Source organism: Falco biarmicus, chromosome 9 (genome assembly GCF_023638135.1).
Source record: "Falco biarmicus isolate bFalBia1 chromosome 9, bFalBia1.pri, whole genome shotgun sequence".
NCBI lineage: Eukaryota > Metazoa > Chordata > Aves > Falconiformes > Falconidae > Falco > Falco biarmicus.
The window spans coordinates 46420812-46441718 of NC_079296.1; the positions used below are offsets into that span (position 1 = coordinate 46420812).

Sequence of the window (20907 nt, forward strand, 5' to 3'; positions counted from 1 at the left end):
GCTCGTTGTGGATTCACAGGATGCTGCCCAGGCTCTTAGTCACCAGATAAATGACATTATGCAGAGAAACATCAGTGTGAGGTAAAGCAAAATGGGTGGACGGCTTCTTGTCAAAGTGCCTCACACCGCGACCTTGGGAGAGGTAGCAGCTTGTTTTATTGTCAGTGACAACAGAACAGTCAAAAGCTCAGACTCTGTGTGTCTAACAGTCTGCATTAAAAACACAGTGCCTGCAGTACTTGTCCACAAGAGTAACTAAACCATGGAAAAGGAGAAAGGGGAAAGTCGCATGGTCTAGACTGCATCACGGAATATGAATTTTTATCTGAAAAGCTATTTGGAAAATCACCACCACCACCGACTATGGTGTTAACATTCTCCTGTCAAACCAAACATACTTTAATACCCTAGGTAAGTAAAATTAGTACTGGGCAACAGTCTGCATCACAATAACCTACTTGTACATTAATACACTGCAGCCGCCTTGTTACATAGGCACCCGCTGAACGGGTAGGAGATCCACCTCCCCTCCTCCTTAGAAATCAAGCCTTTTGAGAGGCCTCGGAAGGACACCACTACATTCTGCAATAATTTAGCAGCAAAAATTTCTGTATTAGCATTCTGACTCTGTCAACATCACCAAGCAAGCACCTTACCAGAAAAATGCACGGAGAAAAATGGAGTAAGGCTCTTTCAGCTAAGGCAACATTTGCGAACTGTACTAAATAGCAAACTCAGCATCAGCAGCTGCAGCCGTGAGCTCAGTGTACTTACACAACAACATGCTGTGACTGTAATTTGAATCGTGTTTCTCCCTGGCTGGCAGACGTGCTTTAGGTGCAGAGGTTTATGAGATGTCTTGTTGTCGCCACGCTCGATGGTAAGCGGGGTTGCATTAACGCTGACCTGGACTGAAGCTGGCCAGTTTGTGTTCATTTGTCTGTCTTCATGGTGATAGCACTTGAACTGTAATTCCAAGTCAGACCTGTACAACAAGCAATAAATCTTCCTTTAACTTTGCTTTCACATTGCAGAGGGAGGTTGTTTTGATGCTAGTGACGCTTTTTCTTTATCAATCAGATTATTTTTCTAGAATTACTGCCAGTAAAGGATATAACATACTTTCTTCATAAAAGCCCTTAACAGAAGCAAGTTATGATGAATTAATGATGCAAGCATGCCACAAAGTTGTTAATATTTTACGCTTATAAATGACTTTCCCAAGGGAACATGTCAAACCACTTTGCGGAACTAGACCATGGAATGACCCTGCAGAAAGTAGAACGTTAACTTCAGGTAGGTCCTTCCTGTGTGTTAAGAGTTAAGAACAAGAATGTGACTCGCTGCTGTGGGTTGTGCTGGAAGACTTTGGATTCTTCACTACTTCAGAGCATTTAAGAAAGCATTTGAACAAAAGTTTGTCAGGCAAAGTAAAAGTACAGCTAATCCCACCTTGGAACAGGTAAATCAACTAAGATACAATGACCCTGTATCTCACCCCCTGTGTTTCTGTGACGCTAAATTAACACAGCTGTGGATTAAATTACCCAATTTAGACCTCCTTTCAGAGCAAGAATTCCTCCTGCCTCTCCAATAATAACTTCCACACACTATTTAGCTCCTCAAAAATTAGTTTTATAACACCTCCAAAAAAAGAAGAGGCTGAGATTAAGCTAATCACAAATTAAGTGGGTAGAGACTATGACTTCAGTCTCATACATGGATGTTAACCTTGTGTTAAGAATGAGTAATTTGAAGGAGAAATTTAAAAGAACATGATTGAACTGAACTGCAATGTCAGGATTCTGCTGTTCAGAGCAGCAAAAGACGGCTGAATGTTTACCTTTCGTGCCTGAAAATCTAGGTGCTCATTCCTTCACCACGCCTGAAGGAACATATCTTTGTAAAATCTGTAAGGAACAGCTCATTCAGGAGATCACCACGTTAATTGCCATTTTCCTTATCCAAAACCAGAGATTTCAACTCTGACTTAACACTGTCTTTTCTCGATTTCAAAATATCAAGGTTTAGCATGGATAAAAACATGTTTGGGTTTTTTTAAAAAAAGGAAGGTATAGAATAGAAGTTACCTGACCTTTCAACATAATCCATCTATATGAAGTCTTTCCAGGCTTTTTTTCAGTATTCTATTAACAATTTTTTTGAAAGCTTTGTCTGCAAGACCCACTGGAGATTCTCACCTCATGAGAACACACCGCAGTCACCCAGACCTGGAGGGAAGCAAGGCTTGGTACCTCTGCTATAAACCCCAAGCAGGTGGAGCGTGTTCCTGAGGACTCCTGAACGTCACAGAGCAGTGACAGAGTTCAGGAGACCCTTGTTCTTAGCACGCAGTGCCTCCACCGCGGGACACTGTTAATAACTGAGCAGTGCTAAGAGTGAACCAGCTTCAAGGAGACATTTTCCCTGCCTTCAACCTTTCTCCTTCTCATAACCATGAAAAGTTCCCAGCGGGGAGAAAAATAGTTGCATTGCTATTCATTATGTGTGTACACGTGAGAGGTTTTGCCGAATATTTTAACTGGCAGACAAATATTCAGAATTGGCTCGATTCCACCATTCACTATAAAACCAAAATCCATCCACACATGTGTCTAATTCATTTTTCTGGAGTCCATCCAGCCCTGAGTTAAATGTGAAATGACTTCATTACAGGACCATCCATTCTCCCCACTATTAACGAGCTTTTCAAAACAGCAGACCTGAGCACAGTTTACCTATGAGTCTTCATTAAAATAAGTTTAAATAAAGGCTATGTGTTTGGTGAGCTGAGGAAGAAAGAATGAACAGATATTAAGAAACAGCCTCATGCCTCAGTGCAGCACTATAAATCTACTGAATGAGCCAGCACAATCCCCAGTAGTGATTACTTATTAATAAGAACCGGCAAATAACTGCCAAAATTCCCTCTGCTGCGAGTACTCCACGATAATGAAATGCAAGTAAGCAATAACTGACCTCAAAGTTAGGTGTTAATTATTGGATGTGGTCTGCCTGCAACCTCCCTCCCTCCCAGCCCCCAGGCTACCTCAGGGTAGGGGGGCACCGTGGCCGCCAGGGCTCCTGCACCCCACAGCAAGCCTCAGCTTTAGAGCCAGAGCCTGTCCCTGGGGCGGGGAACTGAGCCCATCTCTCTGCCCACCTCATGCCCCCCACACCATGAAAACAGAAGTCTCAGGTGGATTCCAGTTAAGGGGAAGAAGATCCTCACAGGGTAAAAAGCTGAAGCTGCAAGTTATCAATGACATTAAGGCCAAGGGGGGTGTGGTCCAGGCTCGGGAAGAAACTGTGATGCAGGCGTAATGGAAGATGTGCTTAAGATGCTGCGTTTTACCATCTCAGCTGCTACACCTGTGAAACAACCTCCATACACGATCTTGAGTAACTAACCAGATGCACAGAGACAGGCTGAAACAATATAATCAGCAGCCAGGACAAAGACTGAGATACTTTCTGAGAAAAACAGAACAAGGAGACAAAATTACTCCATGGTATTTGAAAATACACAAATTAAAAAAAAAAGAAAGAAAGAAGGCTCTGTCTGTCTGTCATTTGATCTAAAATCCTTCCGTGAGCACAGTGGAATCAGGACCTAACCTGGAATCACTTATGCAGATCCATGTGAATTGGAGCAAAGTACCACCTGGGAAAACTATTCTTACGTTCTGGAAAGCAGTACCCACTGCAAGTGAAAACCAGAAGCCTTTATATGCAGAAAGCTATGCTCTAGTATTTCTGACCTCTGCCCTTACTTGCGGAGCCATAGGAGAGGGAGAATTCAGAAAGTTGGTTTCCAAAGTCTGGAGGATCTAAGCCCTTGGCTTTCCAAATGATTTACTAAACCTCTAAATCAGGTCCTTCATCAGTGTGTTATTTTTCGTTACCAGACATTCTGCACCATTTAATGTAAGCATGAACTGTAACAGCCCTGCGTAGTTACTCCTGCAACTAACATTTCATATGCCACAAAGCACCTAGGACTTCAGAGTCTCCCAAATGGAAATTTGTACCAGTGTTGGTCATGCACGTCCCACACCAGTTCCACCCAGAGAAGGATGTAACAGTTGCAGTGTTTTTTTTCAACACTGCATACCCCACGCTATCAGCAGGGACATGCAACACAGATCAGGAAGCATTTTTAGAATGTGTTGTCTCTGGACAGGTGAGAGTATCTGTGAGTTTAAAGGGCATTTTTCCTATCGAGGCCACAATTTTTAAAGGTAAAATCATGGCACACCTCAATGAAGTTCATTGGGCCTGCCATTCCTCCATCACCGGGTGCGAGACTTGCTCGCAGCAAGGCTGAGCTTACCTCCACATCAGCGTCTGATGAACAGTTGGTCGTAAGTGAAAGACATGGTTACTGACTGCCAGGTTGTGTTCCAGCCGGAAGGGCTCCAGTACAACACCATCTCTCACGGGAAACGTCAGACGCAGCTCATCGTTGTGGTTGGCTGGGATCGAAGAGGGAGAGAAAGCGTGAACTTTCCCTTTAGCATCTGCAGTGCAATAACAATGTGTACATTTATACAGAACAGTAACAAATGGCACAGTGATCTCCTACTGGGTCTAACTTAGCAGGTTCATACACACAAAAAACAACATCACAAGTAACTACATCTGATACAAGTGACAGGGCTCAAACTGATAGAGATGGCAAACCAAAGTCTTCTGTTCTCCCATACTTAACATCAGGACCTTAGTATTCTGGCCACAAGGAGAAACCAGGCATGGTAAGAATTCCTGGGTTTTATTACTGCACAGGTTCTGTGTCCAGGCTTACTCTGTTGGCAGAAGTCTGACAACAAATCTTTTAATTATGGCAAACTGCTTGTTTTCCCCACTTTGAACTGGGACCAACATTACCCAGTTAGTTCCAACAGTTTCAACAGCTGACACTACCCAATGACCGAAGACACTGGTATTCAGTTACTATCCGACCCTGTAACAGGAGCCTTTGTGGTACCTTACAGCTGGTCTGTAAAGCCCAAATGTCTTTATATGCTGTGTTCTTGCCCAAGTAACACTGCAGGCCACCTTCCTCCACTTTTCAGCTATCCTGAACTCCAAACACCAGTTGCAAAGTGCTAACGCAGCAGCAGTTATTTTACATAAAACATATAGGTTCTCCCAGTTCCCTAGTAAACGATATCTCCGATTGTTCATCAGCCACTTCAAAATCTCAAACATCTTGTGCTAGTACACAGTCAGAGATATCTTGTTATTCCTACCCCGTTCTCAGCCAAATGTAGCTGTGATGCTGAGCCATTTTGAAAGGGACATATATCAATTTTTGGCATACTACTGAATATTCTTAAGAAGCCTGTATGGATCACAACAGAGACACCACTATAAATATTCACATTTTATGCTATTCGGCGGTGATGTTCAATGAATGGCTTTGCCCTTGAACAAAACAGACCACAGGTATGGAAGTTCATACCACAAACAAGCCTAACAAGCACACATAACGCAACCCAAAATCATGTGTTTTATCCTCAGGAAGCATGTCGAAGGATTACTTCAGAAGTAAAATCCTTACAAGTTTACCCTGGAAGAACTTTTCTGATACTCTGTTTTAGGAGGGGATACCAATCTTTTCTTTCCTGCCCACTGCCTCTAGTGAGCCTGCACTGTGCTCAGCACTGGTCACAACCTCACAATCTCCCAGAGCAGCCATCACAGGTAGTTCCCAGGCTCTGAAAGGTACGTGGCAGAGAACAGAGGGACAATAAACAACTGTGGGGCATTCTGTTTGCTACTCACTTGGAGGCGGTGGTAAAGCATTGATATTTGGTTTAATGTCAGGTGGGAATGGTGGTTTGACATCCTGGTTGGGTGACAGGTATGGAGGAATATTGCTCCCTGGAGTCATAGGTGGCGTGGGGTTTCCTGGAACAGGTGAATGAGGGTAATTTGCCACAGGTACAGGCCTTGATGGCTAGAAAATAAATAACATCACATTGTTATTGCAGCCTGAACGTAAGAATAGCAAGCCTGGTGAACTGCACTGCTATCAAACACCAAAGACAACAAACAAGGTAGGGGAGGCCCCTCTGTCTCCAGAAGGACAAGAAACCACGAGACATCCCGTGAGGCCTTCGGGGAAGAGGCAGACTAGGAGAGCAAAGCCGGAACTGAAACCAGCAGGTCAGCCAACTTAATTCAGGCAATGACCACATTCAAGCAAGGCTGCCAAGAGGCTTATCACATTCCTCTGAACGCTCTTTCCAAAACCAGCCAGCCATTCGCTTCAGTTTTTCCACACCACCCCAACCCACCCAGCCCTTTGTATCTCTTTGGCTTCCTCCCAAAACAGCCCCAGTGCACAAAAGCCTACATGAAAAACAAAATCCAAAGATGTGCAATTAGAATGTCTGTGTCTCTTTTACTTCCATCTACCCTGTCTTCCACTCCTGTCCAACTAGTCTACCCAGAGTGAAAGCTCTGGGGGTCAGGGGATGTCTTATTCTGTGTACCTACAATTTGAGTCTGTTCTTAGTTTGCTGCCAAGTAAAAAAGGCTAAGAGAAAAAGGATAGTTAAGTATGAATAGTAGCTCTAGTATAAAAACATCATTGGTTTTTTGTCTTCTAATTAAGGGGATGGTTGCAGTTGACAGAATAAACCAGTAACCATGATGCAAAGGAAGCTGACATTAAACAAAACGGCAATTGCATGGCACTCTTCTCCCAATAGCTCCTGTACCACAAGCACATACACATGAGAGTGTCAGAAGATGAAAGCCTTTACAAGCAACCAAAGCATCAGGACTTCAAATCTGATTCTGTGTCTAAACGCTGTGCAGCATGCTAGCCCAGGACACAGTGAAGTACATAACAGAGCTGCATTCTGAAATCTTCAGTATTTACATCTCCAACCACCTTTGCTTTTTTCTTTAACACATACAGTTACTATCTGCATAATCACTACAATCCAAAGGTTCAAGTCCTGTCTGTGGCAAGCTGGAATTTCTCCCCTAGCCAGGATAACCTCCCTTTGTTAGAACTATCCTGTAAACAAAAAACTTGAACCCCATCTAAAATAAACAAATGTAAAACATATTAAAAATATCTGTCATTTAAAAACTTCACAGAGATCTTCTGCTGTTATTTCAGTGTAAAGTGACTGCACTGGAATTACAGTAGCTGAGGATCTGTCTCCTCCTCATGTCCTTCCTGGCAGTGTACTGCACAAGCTGCCCAATGCAACAGGTGTTCCTTTGGGTACCACAGTGGACAGCTTGGTTGCACACAGAACAGATGCTCTACAGCAAAGGGTTTTGTTTTCCCTTTTATTTCAATGGTGTTTTCCATTCAAATCACACCGGAACAATTCCAATTCAACACCAGCGTGCAACTTAAGATTCTTCCAGCCTATATTCAAAATCAGAATGTAGTCCAGAGGCTTTAACAGCTAATGCTTTAAGAGCAGGTCAGCCCATCAACAGCCCTCTCCGTTTGTATACTCACTGGAGTACCTGCGTGTAAAAGATCGCTTTTGTGGGTACTTCAAACCTGGCAAACCTCAGCAGGCCCTCAGTACAAACTCCATTGGAGAACACCAAGTGCTCAAGATGTATCCACAGAACAGCTTTTAGGCAACATTTTAACAATTCTAATTCTGGCCCAAAACAAGCAGCACAGAAGGAAAAGGAGAATAGGGGAAGGGAAGCGATCTAAGAAAGTCAGGCAAACTTCAGCTCAAAGATGAGTTCTACAGCTGGAACAGCTTTTAAGTTTGGCCTGGCTTAAGCCAACAGTGACCACTGCAGGTCTGAAACTGGGACACTGCAATGTGGAACTTGTTTATTACAAATTTCCAAAGTTGTATTCTTCCAGGGTGCCATGAATCAGTGAAAGTATTACACCTGAATCCCATTAGGTACTTCTTTTCACATGCTATTTTTAAAGCGAAACCACCATTTTCTTGTAAAAGCCTCTAATGAGCTGCAGTAACATTCGATTTTCTTTATGAACTGCTCTGAAGTTAAAATGTGATTTGGCTTATTTACTTGACTCTGCGATATCCAAAACATTAGTAAAAACACTGTGCTTTTTTCTCTTGCCTCTAATTAAGTAAAAGCAGTATCTATGAAGTCATTAATGTGATTTCATTCATAAATGCCTACCAGAATGCAACAAGTTAATCTAAAAATTCTTACCTTGTAATACTGCCCCATGTTGACCGTTGGAGGAGGGTACTGCCCTGTGTTTTGCTGGCTTGGCATCCTTTGTCCAGGATAGTTGGGAGACGTAAGGGGTCTTGGAGGGTTGGGAGTGGGGTACTGACCAGGCTGGTTTGGAAACTGGCTATTTGGTCCATACTGCTGGTTTCCATAATTCGGCTGTTTCATGACAGAGATGAAATAAGACAAAGATCTGTTGTACGCAAGCAGCTTTCTTGAATGGATTATCAACATACATTCAACAGTGGAATCAAAACAAGCACAAAAAAAACCCCTCCAGGTGAACACTCCTCAACTTAGTGCCACTCATGCCTAAACCAAGGCCCTGGTGGCTGGAAATCAATACTCACTCAAAAACATCAAGGTCCCACAAATAACCATGTACCTTAACGCACCCAGACTCAGCCTTGCAGTGCTGTCAAAGGGCACTGTGCTCGAAGAAACCAGAATTACAACCAGATGCAATGTTCATAAAAACTCTGTGTTTTTGCAGGTGCTACCAGCCCCCACCATGGGGCTCCTTTTCCAAATGGAGAATGGGAGCACAATGAGAAAACATAATGTAACAAAAATTAAACTTTGGAATGGGCAGAGCATAGAAGCTGTGTTGTTCATGGCTCTCTGCTCGTCACAACTGCCCTGCTGGCCTTGTGCTAGGGTTTGTAGCAGCATCCTACAATTAAAGAGAAGCTATTACTAGTCATAAACAACCTTGCTAGTGCTAGCTAGTGCTGTGCTGCAGTTTTGGAATCTAAGTCATGAAAATGGAACTTTAAAGATAATAAAATGTCAATTTGAAACAAATCAAGTGATTAATAAGAAGTTTCAAAAATGAAGCTTTCAAAACCCAATAAGCAAATAGCATCTATAGGATGTGCAGAATTCCAGACCAGCAAGCATGTAACATTTAGGGCACTATTCAGTACTGACTTCTTGGTAACATGATCAGATTCACATACAATGAAAAACCTGCTTCTGAAGCAGCCAAAAGGGATTTACAGGCTTCCTTAAAATATGAAATCCGAAGATAAAAATTATCTGAACAGGCCACATTCTGTGTTTTCTTAACTGAATTGTAGAGCAAGTGGCTATATTTACAGTGTGAAAAGCTTTCCCAGAGAAGCAACTCCTGCAAAAAACATTTCACTAATTTTATTACTGATCTTTTTTTTTTTTTTAGTTTTAAAAAAATATCTTTCCTTCAAAAAATAATAGTTTGCAGATCAGGAAAGAAATGTAGCTCAACAATATATGTTTATTTTCTGCATGTCATGGTACTCTTTTCTGGGTGTTTCCTATAAACTCTTATTACCATTATTATAGTCAGGGCAATATCATAATATTCAAAGCTCTACACCTGGAGTTATAGCTGCTGTTGTCTCAGTTTAATACAGAATTTCACCAGGAAGTTCTCTCTGAAGCTAGTAACCGGCAGCTAGATTTGTAAAGACAGTTAGGCACGTACAGATGCTGAGAGAGAGTTGGTGGAGTTCTCAAAAGCTTCTGCTGCCCGATTCACACCAATTGGAATAGTAACACGCACTGGTACTTTTTAAAATCCAAAAGCTCATCTGTCTACATCTTTTGTTGTCTAAATTTCTTTAAGATTTTGACCCAAGTGTTTTGCCCAAGGTCATAATACAAGTCCATGGCAATGTAATTTTGTCTACAAAGCCACTCAGACCTCATATAACAGCATGGGAACTCAGACAGAAATACCACACTGCAAATAAACTTATATTAGATAAATGCTGTCACAGAGGGACTGGAGTTCAACATGATTTATATTCATCTCAGTGCCTATGAAAACCAAGCCTCAAGAAGTTTGGAAAGCAATTGGTCTTCAAAATAAATGTTATTACTATTGGTATTTATACAATATATGCCCTGTATTTCTTTTAAACAATAAAACCACCCAAGAAAATGCAGATCACGTATGTACTGGCCTCAAATGAAGTATTTCACCTTCAACATCTCTTTTAAGTTGTCACGTTAAATAAATCCACTCCTGTGAAGGAAGTCTACATAAGGTCTATGAATTCACCATCTAGCATGAGAATCTTAAAGTGACACAGTGAGGGCTCAGCTGGTTTTGGGACTTTCTTGGCTTTGACGACTGTCATCTTGACTAACATAGCAAGGGCCAACCAGAACACTTTAGAAGCTCACAAGGAAGAGCTGCTGCCACTTCTAATTTCACGGCAGCATTGCAATCAAGGCTGGAAAAAGATGTACATATGTTACAGGGATGCACGCCACGCATTACCCAGCATGTTGCAACCTTCAGTCAAAATAATCAAGTAGGCAAAAAACACTTTATTTTATTACCTCTCCTGGGTATGGTCTCTTTATGCCCTGTATAGGCAAAGACTGGGGGCGTGGGCCTGGGTAGGCTTGCTGAGGCATCCTCTGCCCATGGGTACTGAAGGGACTCATTCCAGGAGGCCGAGGCTGGTTCATGCCCATGGGTGGCCCACTCATGCTGGAAGGCGTCATTCCTGCTCCCATGCTTGCTGGGTTCATGTTGCCAGGCATAGAAGCAGGGCCACGAGGACCAGGCTGGTTCATAAACTGGTTGTTGTAAGCCTGAGTTGGACCCATCTGGAAAGAGGAACAAACCTTCAACGGAAGAAGAAAAAAAAAAAAAAGAATAAAATGCGACATGCATTTAAAATGGGAGGAGGGAGCTGAACATGCTTTTGAGGCAGGGAAGACGGGGAGGATTTATGTCGCATTTTCCTTTCAATGGTCTCCAACATTTGATGGGGGTGATGTTACTTATAATAAAAGTCAACTGGAATTGTAGAACACATAAGAGAGTAAGACATTAAGTCTAAGGTAAGCAATTAAATCGTTTACATTGGCTAATCTACTACTGTAAGGTAACAAGTTAGGAAGTTGGCTGTGTAAGTACAGCACAACACTACTAAACCGCTGTGCTTCTTTACGTTATATGGCATATGGGCCCATATACTTTAAAACTCAAGAGACGTAAAACAGCTGAGGAGGAAAAAACCTGAATTGATCAAACCCTTGTTTATTTTAGGAAAAAAATTATCTCATGACATGCTGGAGGCTACGGATCACCAGAAATGCACGTCTCATATAAGCTGTTCTCATAGAGAACATTATTAAAAGGTAAATCTCTTTCCTACTGTTGTTTCCTTGTTTGAAGGAAAAAACCCAACCAACCAACTGTAGTTGGCAAAGTAAACAATTACCCAAGCGGTACAAAACCTATTCCAAGATTCTGGAACATTTCACCAGGTACTCAAATTTAGAGGTTCACAGAGCTGGCAAAGGCAGCAGTAATATATCATGTCAGACGCAGCTGTAACTTTGGGTAATCTTGCAGGTTTTTTTAAGGGGCAATCTCCAAACTACAAAACACAGTTAGGCAAGATTTATTGGGAAAAACACAGGAGACCGACTCATACCTCCATACACACATTCCAGCAGTTTCTCATAAGCATTTATAACCATGCTCATCTCATGCACAAAAGAAAAATAGAGTAGGCACCCTAACAAACAAGGGAGTAAGAAGGACAGCCCAATTCCCTGTAACAGTCCACATCAGGCAGGTACAAAGACGTAAGGGTTGCTCTCTTACCGGTCCATACTGGTTCATGTCCTTATTCTGTGTTTCCTGAAGGGCTGCTACAGTGGCTGTAGCTGTAGCTGTTGCTGTAGCAGCTGCAGCTGCAACTGCAGCAGCGGCGGCAGCTGCAGCTGGCTGGGTAAAATCAGCTGGCGGCCTCGTGTGGGGGGGGATCCCCATTCCTGCAGGGGTATTTGGGCCTCCGGGATAACTGAAAGGGAAGGAAAGAAAGAAAGAAAGAAAGAGAGAATTAAAATGTGCCTGGTGGATTTTGGTTGGAACATTGGTGTGATCCTCATCTGGAGCTGTTCCAAACCCACGCATTAATGCCTAATGAAAGCCAGCAGGACAGGGAACTGGGTGTGTACATGAGCTACAAGTGTTGCTCAGCTGCAACTGTCACAGGACTGCCACCGGGACTGCCAGGTACCCCCAGCAGTTCTTCTGGGGGCCAGTGAGCTGCTTTGCAGCTCTGTAGTGTACTGCAAATCTGAACTGAAATCCTGAAAGTTAATGCATGCTCCACTTCCCCATAGCGCAGGGGCAGACTTCACAGCAGCACGAACAGAGAGCCTCCTCCACTACAGCGCGGCCAGCTGCCTCAGTGGTGAGTTATGCAAAGTGTTCCCGATGTAAAAGCATTCCTCCCTGAACCTTTGCAGAAAGGCCAGGAGAGACCCAACGCAATCAGCTCTGCTGGATCCCACACAAGGTATTTTTGCAGTTCCTACCCAGCTCTCCTGTTGATCTTAAGATAAATTAAGCTAAACCGTGCCTTTCCCACTCCAAGACATGAACTATCCTTAGAATATGGGCCAGTATACTGTGCCCGTTTTGAAGATGTTAATACAAAGCTGAAGAAACTTTCTGACTCGCTCAAGGTCACCCAGCAGATCAGAGATGAAAGAAGAGATAAGTTCCCCGAGTCCCAGGCTTACATTCACACTAGACTGACTATGCTAACAACCTTTTCAGCAGGCTTTGCAGAGGGACCCTTCAATAGCGGTTTCAGTTAAGTGCACTTGCCACCTTTGTTTACCAAGCACAGACACAGAAAGGCAAAACGTAACAAAACCCAGGCTGTTAGTTTTGGCTTATTTCACTAATGTGGCATTTACTTCCCCAAAATAAATACACAGCTTGCCCATCTCGCTACAACAAACATCTCTACCCCCAACTCTTTTCAAATTCCTGCTGTGGAGTAAGTCTTTGGGCAGAAATATCCCACTGCATAGGAAGCTACTTTGCCTAAATACTCAAGTTTATTCCTCCATATGCACGTAGAAATTATACCATCAATACCTTTCACATCCTGGCCTTATTAAATGTTAATCATTCCTAAGCCTGTGGTCTGTTTAACAATCTCTCTTAATTAAAGCTGTATTTTGGGGGTTTATTAGAGCTAATTGATTGACCTAAGCCATTTCCATTTACTGTGATGAATTTCATTGCAGTTTGGGTAGCTGATTTCAGAAGCTGTAAAAGCAGTACACACTTCAGTTAACCAGCGCAGGCCAGCTACGGAGACCTTATGTAATTAAAATAAGCCCGTGACACTTCTGCCAGGTCACTAAAACAAGCTTCATCAACTATATACATCCATTCTCCACCTCACACAAGGAAGTCTTACCTGCCACCAAAACCTCCGCTTCCAGGATAATTGGGTCGCCCATACATGCCCTGCTGTATGTAGGGCTGAGTGGAGCCTGCCTTGGCGGAGAATTGTTGCTGCTGCCCAGCAAACTGAGGGGAATTGATTCCAGGGTTGCTGGTAGTCATCCCAGAAGCCATGGGATTTCCTGCTGGGTTCATAGGGTTGTTGGCATTTGCCATTGGATTTCCCAGCACCTGCGAGGAGAAACATGAGAGTAAGGGGTTGCACCTTGAACTACCTCGAGCAAATTAAGCTGATTTGCTGCAATCAATAAATTAAAATATCACCACCCTGTACTGTGAGCTCTAATGAGCATACACCTTGTTGATGTCTCCAAGAGTTCCTGATCTCTAATTATCCTTCACAGGAGATTTTTAACTAGATGGAACCCAAACTAACACACTTACGAAAAAAGTTATGATAAAGACCTAGTGGAATCATACTCTGTAGGTGACTAATTCATCCAATTAAGAGAAAGTACAAGCTTTTCCTTTTTTTTTCATGTAGGACTTTCAAAAAATGTTTAAAAAACTGAATTTGCAAATATGCGGTCCCACTGGTACACTGCAAAGGCTACTACAGATGCAAAAACTGTGAAATAAATTTCAGTGGCTTAACCGTGTTCTTGAATCTAACTCTCTCGCAAGCGTATAGAAGTCTGTCAGTTGTTTTTATTGCTTCTTAGAAAAAGAGAGTCCTCTGTTCTGTTTTTAAAAGGACTCTGTTTGCTTGTTTAAAGCATATTTTTTTTCCATTGAACCAAAATTGCTATGATTTCCATTGAGATGTTCATGGATCGCTTGCATGGAAATCTGTCTCCTACTTGGGAAGAAACTCAGTGGTCATGATCCCTACAGACGACCAAGTCATCAGCTCTGGGAATCTGTGAGAGGGAACTGGTGAGCCTGGCTCATTCCTTTCCCGCGGGGAGCATGAAGCCTTCAGAAAACCCTGTCACTCATTTCCATCTGCTCTGAAGAGCTACGACCAAGCTTCAGGTTCCAGAGTTTCACCCTTCCTTTGCAGTGATTCTGAAGAAGCATTTTCTTCTTTTTACTGAAGTACTTTTTTTCTTTCATTGCACATTCCCCTGAAGTACCATGAAGAGTTCAAGTTCTCCTGACAGAATAAAACTCTGAGTCTTCCCACCCAGCCCTTTTGCCTTTGTTAGCGTGAAAGATTTCCACAAGTAACTGTGTTTCCATTTTCTAGACAATGTATAGAACTATGTGTTTACTCAGGTGTTCCTCTCCCAGGTGGGGTATCTTTTCCTTTAAGGTGTTAAACAAGAAACCAACAATAATAAATGATGTTACAGAGCCTGTAACTGTTTCCTCTCTATTTTTTGAAGAAAGATGTTGCCACAACCAATGCTTACATAACTGCCACGTGAGTGATTTGGCCCCTGAATAATTTTATTTTTCAAATGGCTCAATCCAGAAAAAAATTGTTGTTAATTTTCTGACCAAAATGAGTAAGAAAAAAAAACCCACAGAAAATTTTGAATGGGATCTAATGTCACTTGATTTGAAAAAGGTACAAAAGACAGGTTAGATTTATGTACCATTTGCACTCACTATAGATGGTGATGTGTTTGGAGCACTTCACCTATGGTGTAAGAAAAGGCCAGTCTGTCTGAGAGCTTGATTTGTGCCACATCCCATGGAGAGCACACTATCACAAATAATTGGCATTTCCTTCTTTAAAGCTGCTTCTTTTTGTATAGCGTAATTCAATAGACATAGCAGAGGGAAAAAAAGAGCTAAGAGCAGAAAGAACCAAATGAAAATCCATTAAGTATGGTGATCACCTGGAAGCCAGGATCGTACGCTTTTCCTCCAATGCATATTGAAATATTTTTTGCAAAGTAAGACTGTGCAAGGAGCACAGCCTATAGCTGGTAGTTAGCACCTCAGCGTGGGGATAGACTTGGCACTGGATTTCACCAGCCCACAAGTATGACACAATCCCATGTAAAATCAACAATAATTGTCATTTGGTGAATCTAGCTAGAATCTTTATTTTTAATGAAAACAACTCTCAAATTCAATCTGAAATTCCCAAGATGTTTGGAATTACCCCAGAATCAAGCTTGCAGTGTTGAAACCACATAGTGAAAAAATACATGCTAAACCCAAGCCTGACATCTGCATGCAGCTGAAGGAGTAACTGACTCAAGCTCTTAGACACCTCCTTTCCGATGCCACTGAAGAGGACATGACTGGAAAAAAAAATGCACCAGGTACGACCCAGAGAACACAGACACTGTTACCGATCCCGAGCGGATTTTCCAAAAAGTTTTTGATTTTGAAACATTTGTGAAAACCCGTATCAAGAGGGGGGAGAGAGGATAAAACCCAGCTTACCTGGCTTTGAGAGGTGTTAGTCACACCCCATACTGTGGTGACCACTGATAAAGAGCCTGGAGGCTGGTTGGTATTTTGCTGCCAGGGAACAGAATCGTAAGGGAAAGACCCATCACTGCAAAAACAAATGTTTACGAGGGTGAGATTTTGGAAGTTTAAACAGTGGCAAGTTGCTGGTAGGGACAAAGGGATTAACACCTGACAGTACCTTAACTCTCCACTCCTCCTGCTATTAGGCTAGTACTCTCAGAGCCATGGTTTCTTTAATAGCAAGGTGATCATATCAAAACCATACAGAATTAACAAATTTCTTAACTACATTGAAGCGCAAGGCTTTTACCATAAAGGTCTGTTACCAGGGGAAGTAAAAATAAACTCAGGGGCAGAGTTTCAAACAAGGACACTGAGCAAGTTGCTCAGAAGCACTTATTTTTCGCAATCCATCTCAAGCTCTTCAACAGCCACTGCTTCAGCTGCCTTGTATCAATTCAATTAGATTTAGAGACCAGACTGCAGCTCCACTGTCTGCACCGGGTCCCCAAATGGCCAGAAAAGCCTTTAAAGGAATAGCAGTTCAACGTAATTTTCAAAAGTAAATTGAAATTCAGATAGTGTTCTACACGATGGATAAGCTGCATGCCAAAAACAGTATTAGCTGATCAGCATTCTAGAAAATCAACTGCAGATATACAACACATCTTTGAGATAAATATGTGGATGAAAGGATCGGGTTTTTCCATTAGCTTTGTCCACAGACACAAGCAAACATTTCTTACAGTTCTTTTCATACGAAAGCATCGGTGGCTTCAAAACAAACACAGGATAGGTACATATCTAGTGTAATTAATGAAATACATTAAATCCAGTGAAAGTACTATTAATCCCATAACTGTAAAATATATTCCACTTGAAATCTGCTTGTTCTCATACTATTAACTTGCAAATTAGTTTTCCATTTCCATATATGTACTTACTTACACATATTTCCTCATCTAGATATATATATATACCATCTAATACACGCACGTATTGCTGTCTCATTTCAAACACCACTGACTTGTATTTTATGTCAAGAACAGGATTTTCACCTTGACTACCAGCTATCACTGGAATTCTGCACAGGGCTACCTTGCCTAAAGAATCCATACAGGTTCCATGAGGGCTTTATCCATGTTCTACAAAGCCTGCACCATGAAGTGCCACACAATTAACTCCTACAAGGCACGCTGAGACAACCAACCTGCTGAAGTGCTAAAAAGGGCTCTTTTTAGAGCTGGCTCTCCCATGCCCCCAGATAATGCCCCGGGCTTGGACCACTTCTTCTTTTTGTGCTATGAGCCAAACTCAAGGACCACCTATGTGTTCATTCCTTAGCCTGTTCATAACACACAGTGAAATCATTAAAAAACAGGAATTGCACTGCACAAGGTGCACACGCATGAGATAAAAACTGCCTGTGTCCCAAGTAACAAATAACCTAATGTGAGCAACAGCCAGTGTCCAAGGTAAAATGAAACAGTGAGTACGTTTTACAAAAAACTAAGTAATTTCAAAAAAATTACACAAGGCTGTGCCAGCACAACAGCACTGTATTAGAACATAACTGTGAATTTGAACTGATCTATTTGTTTCAAAATACCCAAACTGAATTAAGCAATAGAATCACACACACAAAAAAATTAATTAAATTAGGGAAAAGACTAATTTCCCCTAACAAATAATTAGAGAAAATTAATGGAAAATAGTAATTCTCTGTAAGATGCTTGACATGTAACGTCTATGTCGACAGTATCCATATAAAACAACGTGTTAATAACGGCATATTTAACCGTGCAATCAGTAAGTCCTCCTAGCCCATTTTTCTTTAACATATTTTCTCTTAGAAGGCTGAAATCCTTGCCCCTCTCATTCAGAGGCTCAGACAATGGCTTCAGTGACTAATATTTGCAAGTGACGCAACGCTTCAGCAAGTCCCCTCCACCAGCATGCAGACAAACGATGACTAACCCAGAATTTGCGACTGCTATTAAGCCTTCCTCTTTCTTCCTGCTCTGAATGATGCCTCCTACTTTACTTCCTTCTCTGACTGTTTTTGATGATGTCTGCTCTGTGATTTGTTTGGATATTTATGGCACATATGGGTGTTTGCATACTTCAATGACTACAAAGAAGCTCTCTCCATGACACAAGCAGCGAAAGGACTCACCGCAGCCATTCCTCACTATTCCCCGCTGATGTGTTGTGGACAGGTAATAAAACCTGAGGGACAAGGCAAATACTCTGCAAGTGTATGAGTAAATAAGATGGGTAGTGATAGCCAGGAATCAAACCACAGAGTCACTGAAGGTTCTTCTAATGCAAATATGCTGTACGATTTGTACACACACTCAAAACTTTTGAGCTAGCAATGCCTTAGCCTACTGTTATGAAGTTATAACTTATTCTTCACTTTCTTTGCCTCCAAAGCATGGTTCTCTTAGCTGTTCCTCTCCTTTGCAGTACACAGAAGAGATTTCAGGTGTTACTTGTCCATACTTTCCAATGGTAGAGTCAGAAGATTTGTTCAGTGGAAGGTTGCACTGGGTTCTCAAAGGTTATTTAATCATTTAATCTAATTACAAAGCAGAGTATATCACTCCATTTTTACTGTATTAGTTAAAAATGGGTGACACCTCAAGAAACCATTACTGTTGACATACAGTGAAAGCTTTCAATACAGGACCCGGCATAACACCTGAAAGCCAGAAGAACAGCAGGTACAGATTTGCTGAGAAATTTGTTGTGCACACTGAACCAGATGACTACCACATCACCCAACACAGGACTCAGCTTTAAATTGCAGACTACGTTCGTATCAGAAATTACGGCGACATCTAAATACTGGCGTGCCTTGCAGAACATCAACATACCCCTTAATATACACCCACTGCGCCAGACCTCACTTCACTCAAATGTCACTGTAGTTACCCCAATAAGAAATATGCAGCATCCTCGGGGTTTGTGTTCTCCAGCACGATACGCTGGCCCATCACCAATTACACGCATGTTGGAGTATGACTTTTGCCATACTGGATACAATAACCACCCTTCCTCCATGGCATGAAGGCTTCTTTAGTTTCAAACAGTAGGAGATGCTGGAACATGTACCGCTCAACTACAGGATTATTTATCCCTCCACTTCGCTCTTTCAACTTGCATTTCTGTCCTTAGACAACCCAAAGGAATACTCCTACCATCAAAGGAAAATCCATGTAAGTACCGTAATGAAACGTGACCAATCCAATTCTCATTTGCAAAAGAGCAGTGGCTTTCCGCTGTTACTATACAGAGCTGCGAATTATCCCAAAATCCCTTTCTTTAAACTTGAAAATGGCAGCCAATAGAGAAAGAAGCTTCCACCTCTCCAGCCACAGCAAATGCTGCCCATGACATTGTTCCTGTTCAACGGTACAAGGGTAATTAAGTCTCTCACTACACCCTGGAGGGCAGTGAGTCAGTTTGGGCTCAGCTGGAGTCCACTAAAAGTGTATTGACTAAATTTATAATAGTGTTAATGAACCTATACATACTACTGGCCAGCATTAAAGGCCAAACAGCAGAGGAAGCCATAGAGCAAAGAAGAGATGGAGGGAAATTACTTCTCAAACTATGATGTAGTGAAACTGCAATCAAGCAATAATGAGGAAGGATTTCTTAGCTGCTGGCAAATGTACTGAAACCACCAGTAATACAACACTCATGCCAGAGAGGTACATCAGTACTTAGGTCTACACAGCTTTTCTTAATCCCAGCACTAGGAAAACAGAACCAGTCAGATATCCAGATATCCAGCCTCCTTGGAATAGTTACAGACTTCATGTCAGATGCAGACAGTTAGTTCTAATAAAAGTTGCTTAATAAAAAGCGACATCCATATAATAAATTAATACTAGCGAACCACTGTAATTTATCCACGGATTGTGGCATTATTTGAACATGCTGTATTTTAAATATGTTTATGTTGTCATTAATGCAATTGTGTGTGTATCTGATACTCTATTTACATGCCTTCATCGACTGAGGAAGGAGAGATTCACATGGTTTAGTGAAGCACACGTCCTCCTAAAGCAGTGGTACTTTATGTGTGGTGGAGCAGGATAAATACTGGAATTACGCCTTCCCGGTGATTTTCCACAACCCTTGTTGAGAAAGCCAGGTGTCTAAACCACTACCTTTAGAAAACATCCATCTCCATTTTAAACGCTGAAAATCTATCAACTACTACCGAAAAGCACCAGATGTTAGCTTTCCCCCAAAAAAACCTTTCACTGCAAGCCTGGGCATCAAGCTTCTCACAACTGGGCTTTCAGCGGCTAGCTTCTGTTGCTAGCCCTCAAGCCAGCTTTACAGTTTTGCAGGGGTCTTTAATGTTTCTGAAGCACAGTCATGCCACCTGACTGGTACCTGACACACCGAGTCCACAGAGGCCTTTAAATCTACTGACTCTATCAAACTTCTTCAGCCGACACCAAGATGTGCAGGTAACTGCCAGCGTAACACTGACTGTCATTTCTCCCCTGTTTTCTTTTGTCACTCATGGACACCCAGAGAGGAGAGCATCTGATGACAAGGAGAGGTGTCAGAGATCTGCCCAGGCCAAACACTCTGCAGTTACACAGGGTCACAAATCAGAACGGCCCAAATACAGCCCAAACCCGAGGTCCCTGACCTGCTCTTGCTCGCTGGCAGCTCTGTGCCTGCACCTTGCTCTGCCTCTGCAGCTGCCTCCCGGCGCCTGTACTCAGGGTGCCCAGCACCCCGCGGCTGTATTCTTGGTTGGAGCCTCTAGGTGACACTACTTTAATACAAACTAAAACAACAATTCCCAAACAAGGCTCCCTGCTCCAGCCTCACCCCTCTTTCGCCCCTAAAACCTCACCCGCCTGCAGGGGAGAAATGTCACAAACCCCATGACCAGAGCAGGAAACAAAGCCCTGGGTGACGGCAGCACCAACACGCGTGTTTCATGCCTGTACTGCCCCACAAGTCAGGCAGCTTAGCTTCCCTCGGTCAGGTTTAGGTTTTGGTTTATTTGGTTTTCT

The 20907-nt window shown here is 42.4% G+C and overlaps 1 protein-coding gene across 10 annotated transcripts in view; it reads right to left on the reverse strand.

The window, feature by feature from the left end:
- The window catches only part of ZMIZ1 (zinc finger MIZ-type containing 1), a 307512-nt gene that overhangs the window by 21745 nt on the left and 264860 nt on the right, over nt 1-20907 (reverse strand). For 7 of the 10 annotated variants that reach the window (XM_056351248.1, XM_056351241.1, XM_056351243.1 and 4 more), the window contains 8 exons: nt 15827-15941; nt 13437-13654; nt 11819-12017; nt 10537-10827; nt 8185-8367; nt 5788-5962; nt 4334-4520; nt 775-985 (listed from right to left, as the gene is read on the reverse strand). In XM_056351248.1, the coding sequence (XP_056207223.1) occupies nt 775-985; nt 4334-4520; nt 5788-5962; nt 8185-8367; nt 10537-10827; nt 11819-12017; nt 13437-13654; nt 15827-15941 (1579 nt within the window). The remainder of the gene's footprint in view (nt 1-774; nt 986-4333; nt 4521-5787; nt 5963-8184; nt 8368-10536; nt 10828-11818; nt 12018-13436; nt 13655-15826; nt 15942-20907) is intronic. The other 3 variants (XM_056351251.1, XM_056351244.1, XM_056351245.1) reach the window with 3 other exon arrangements.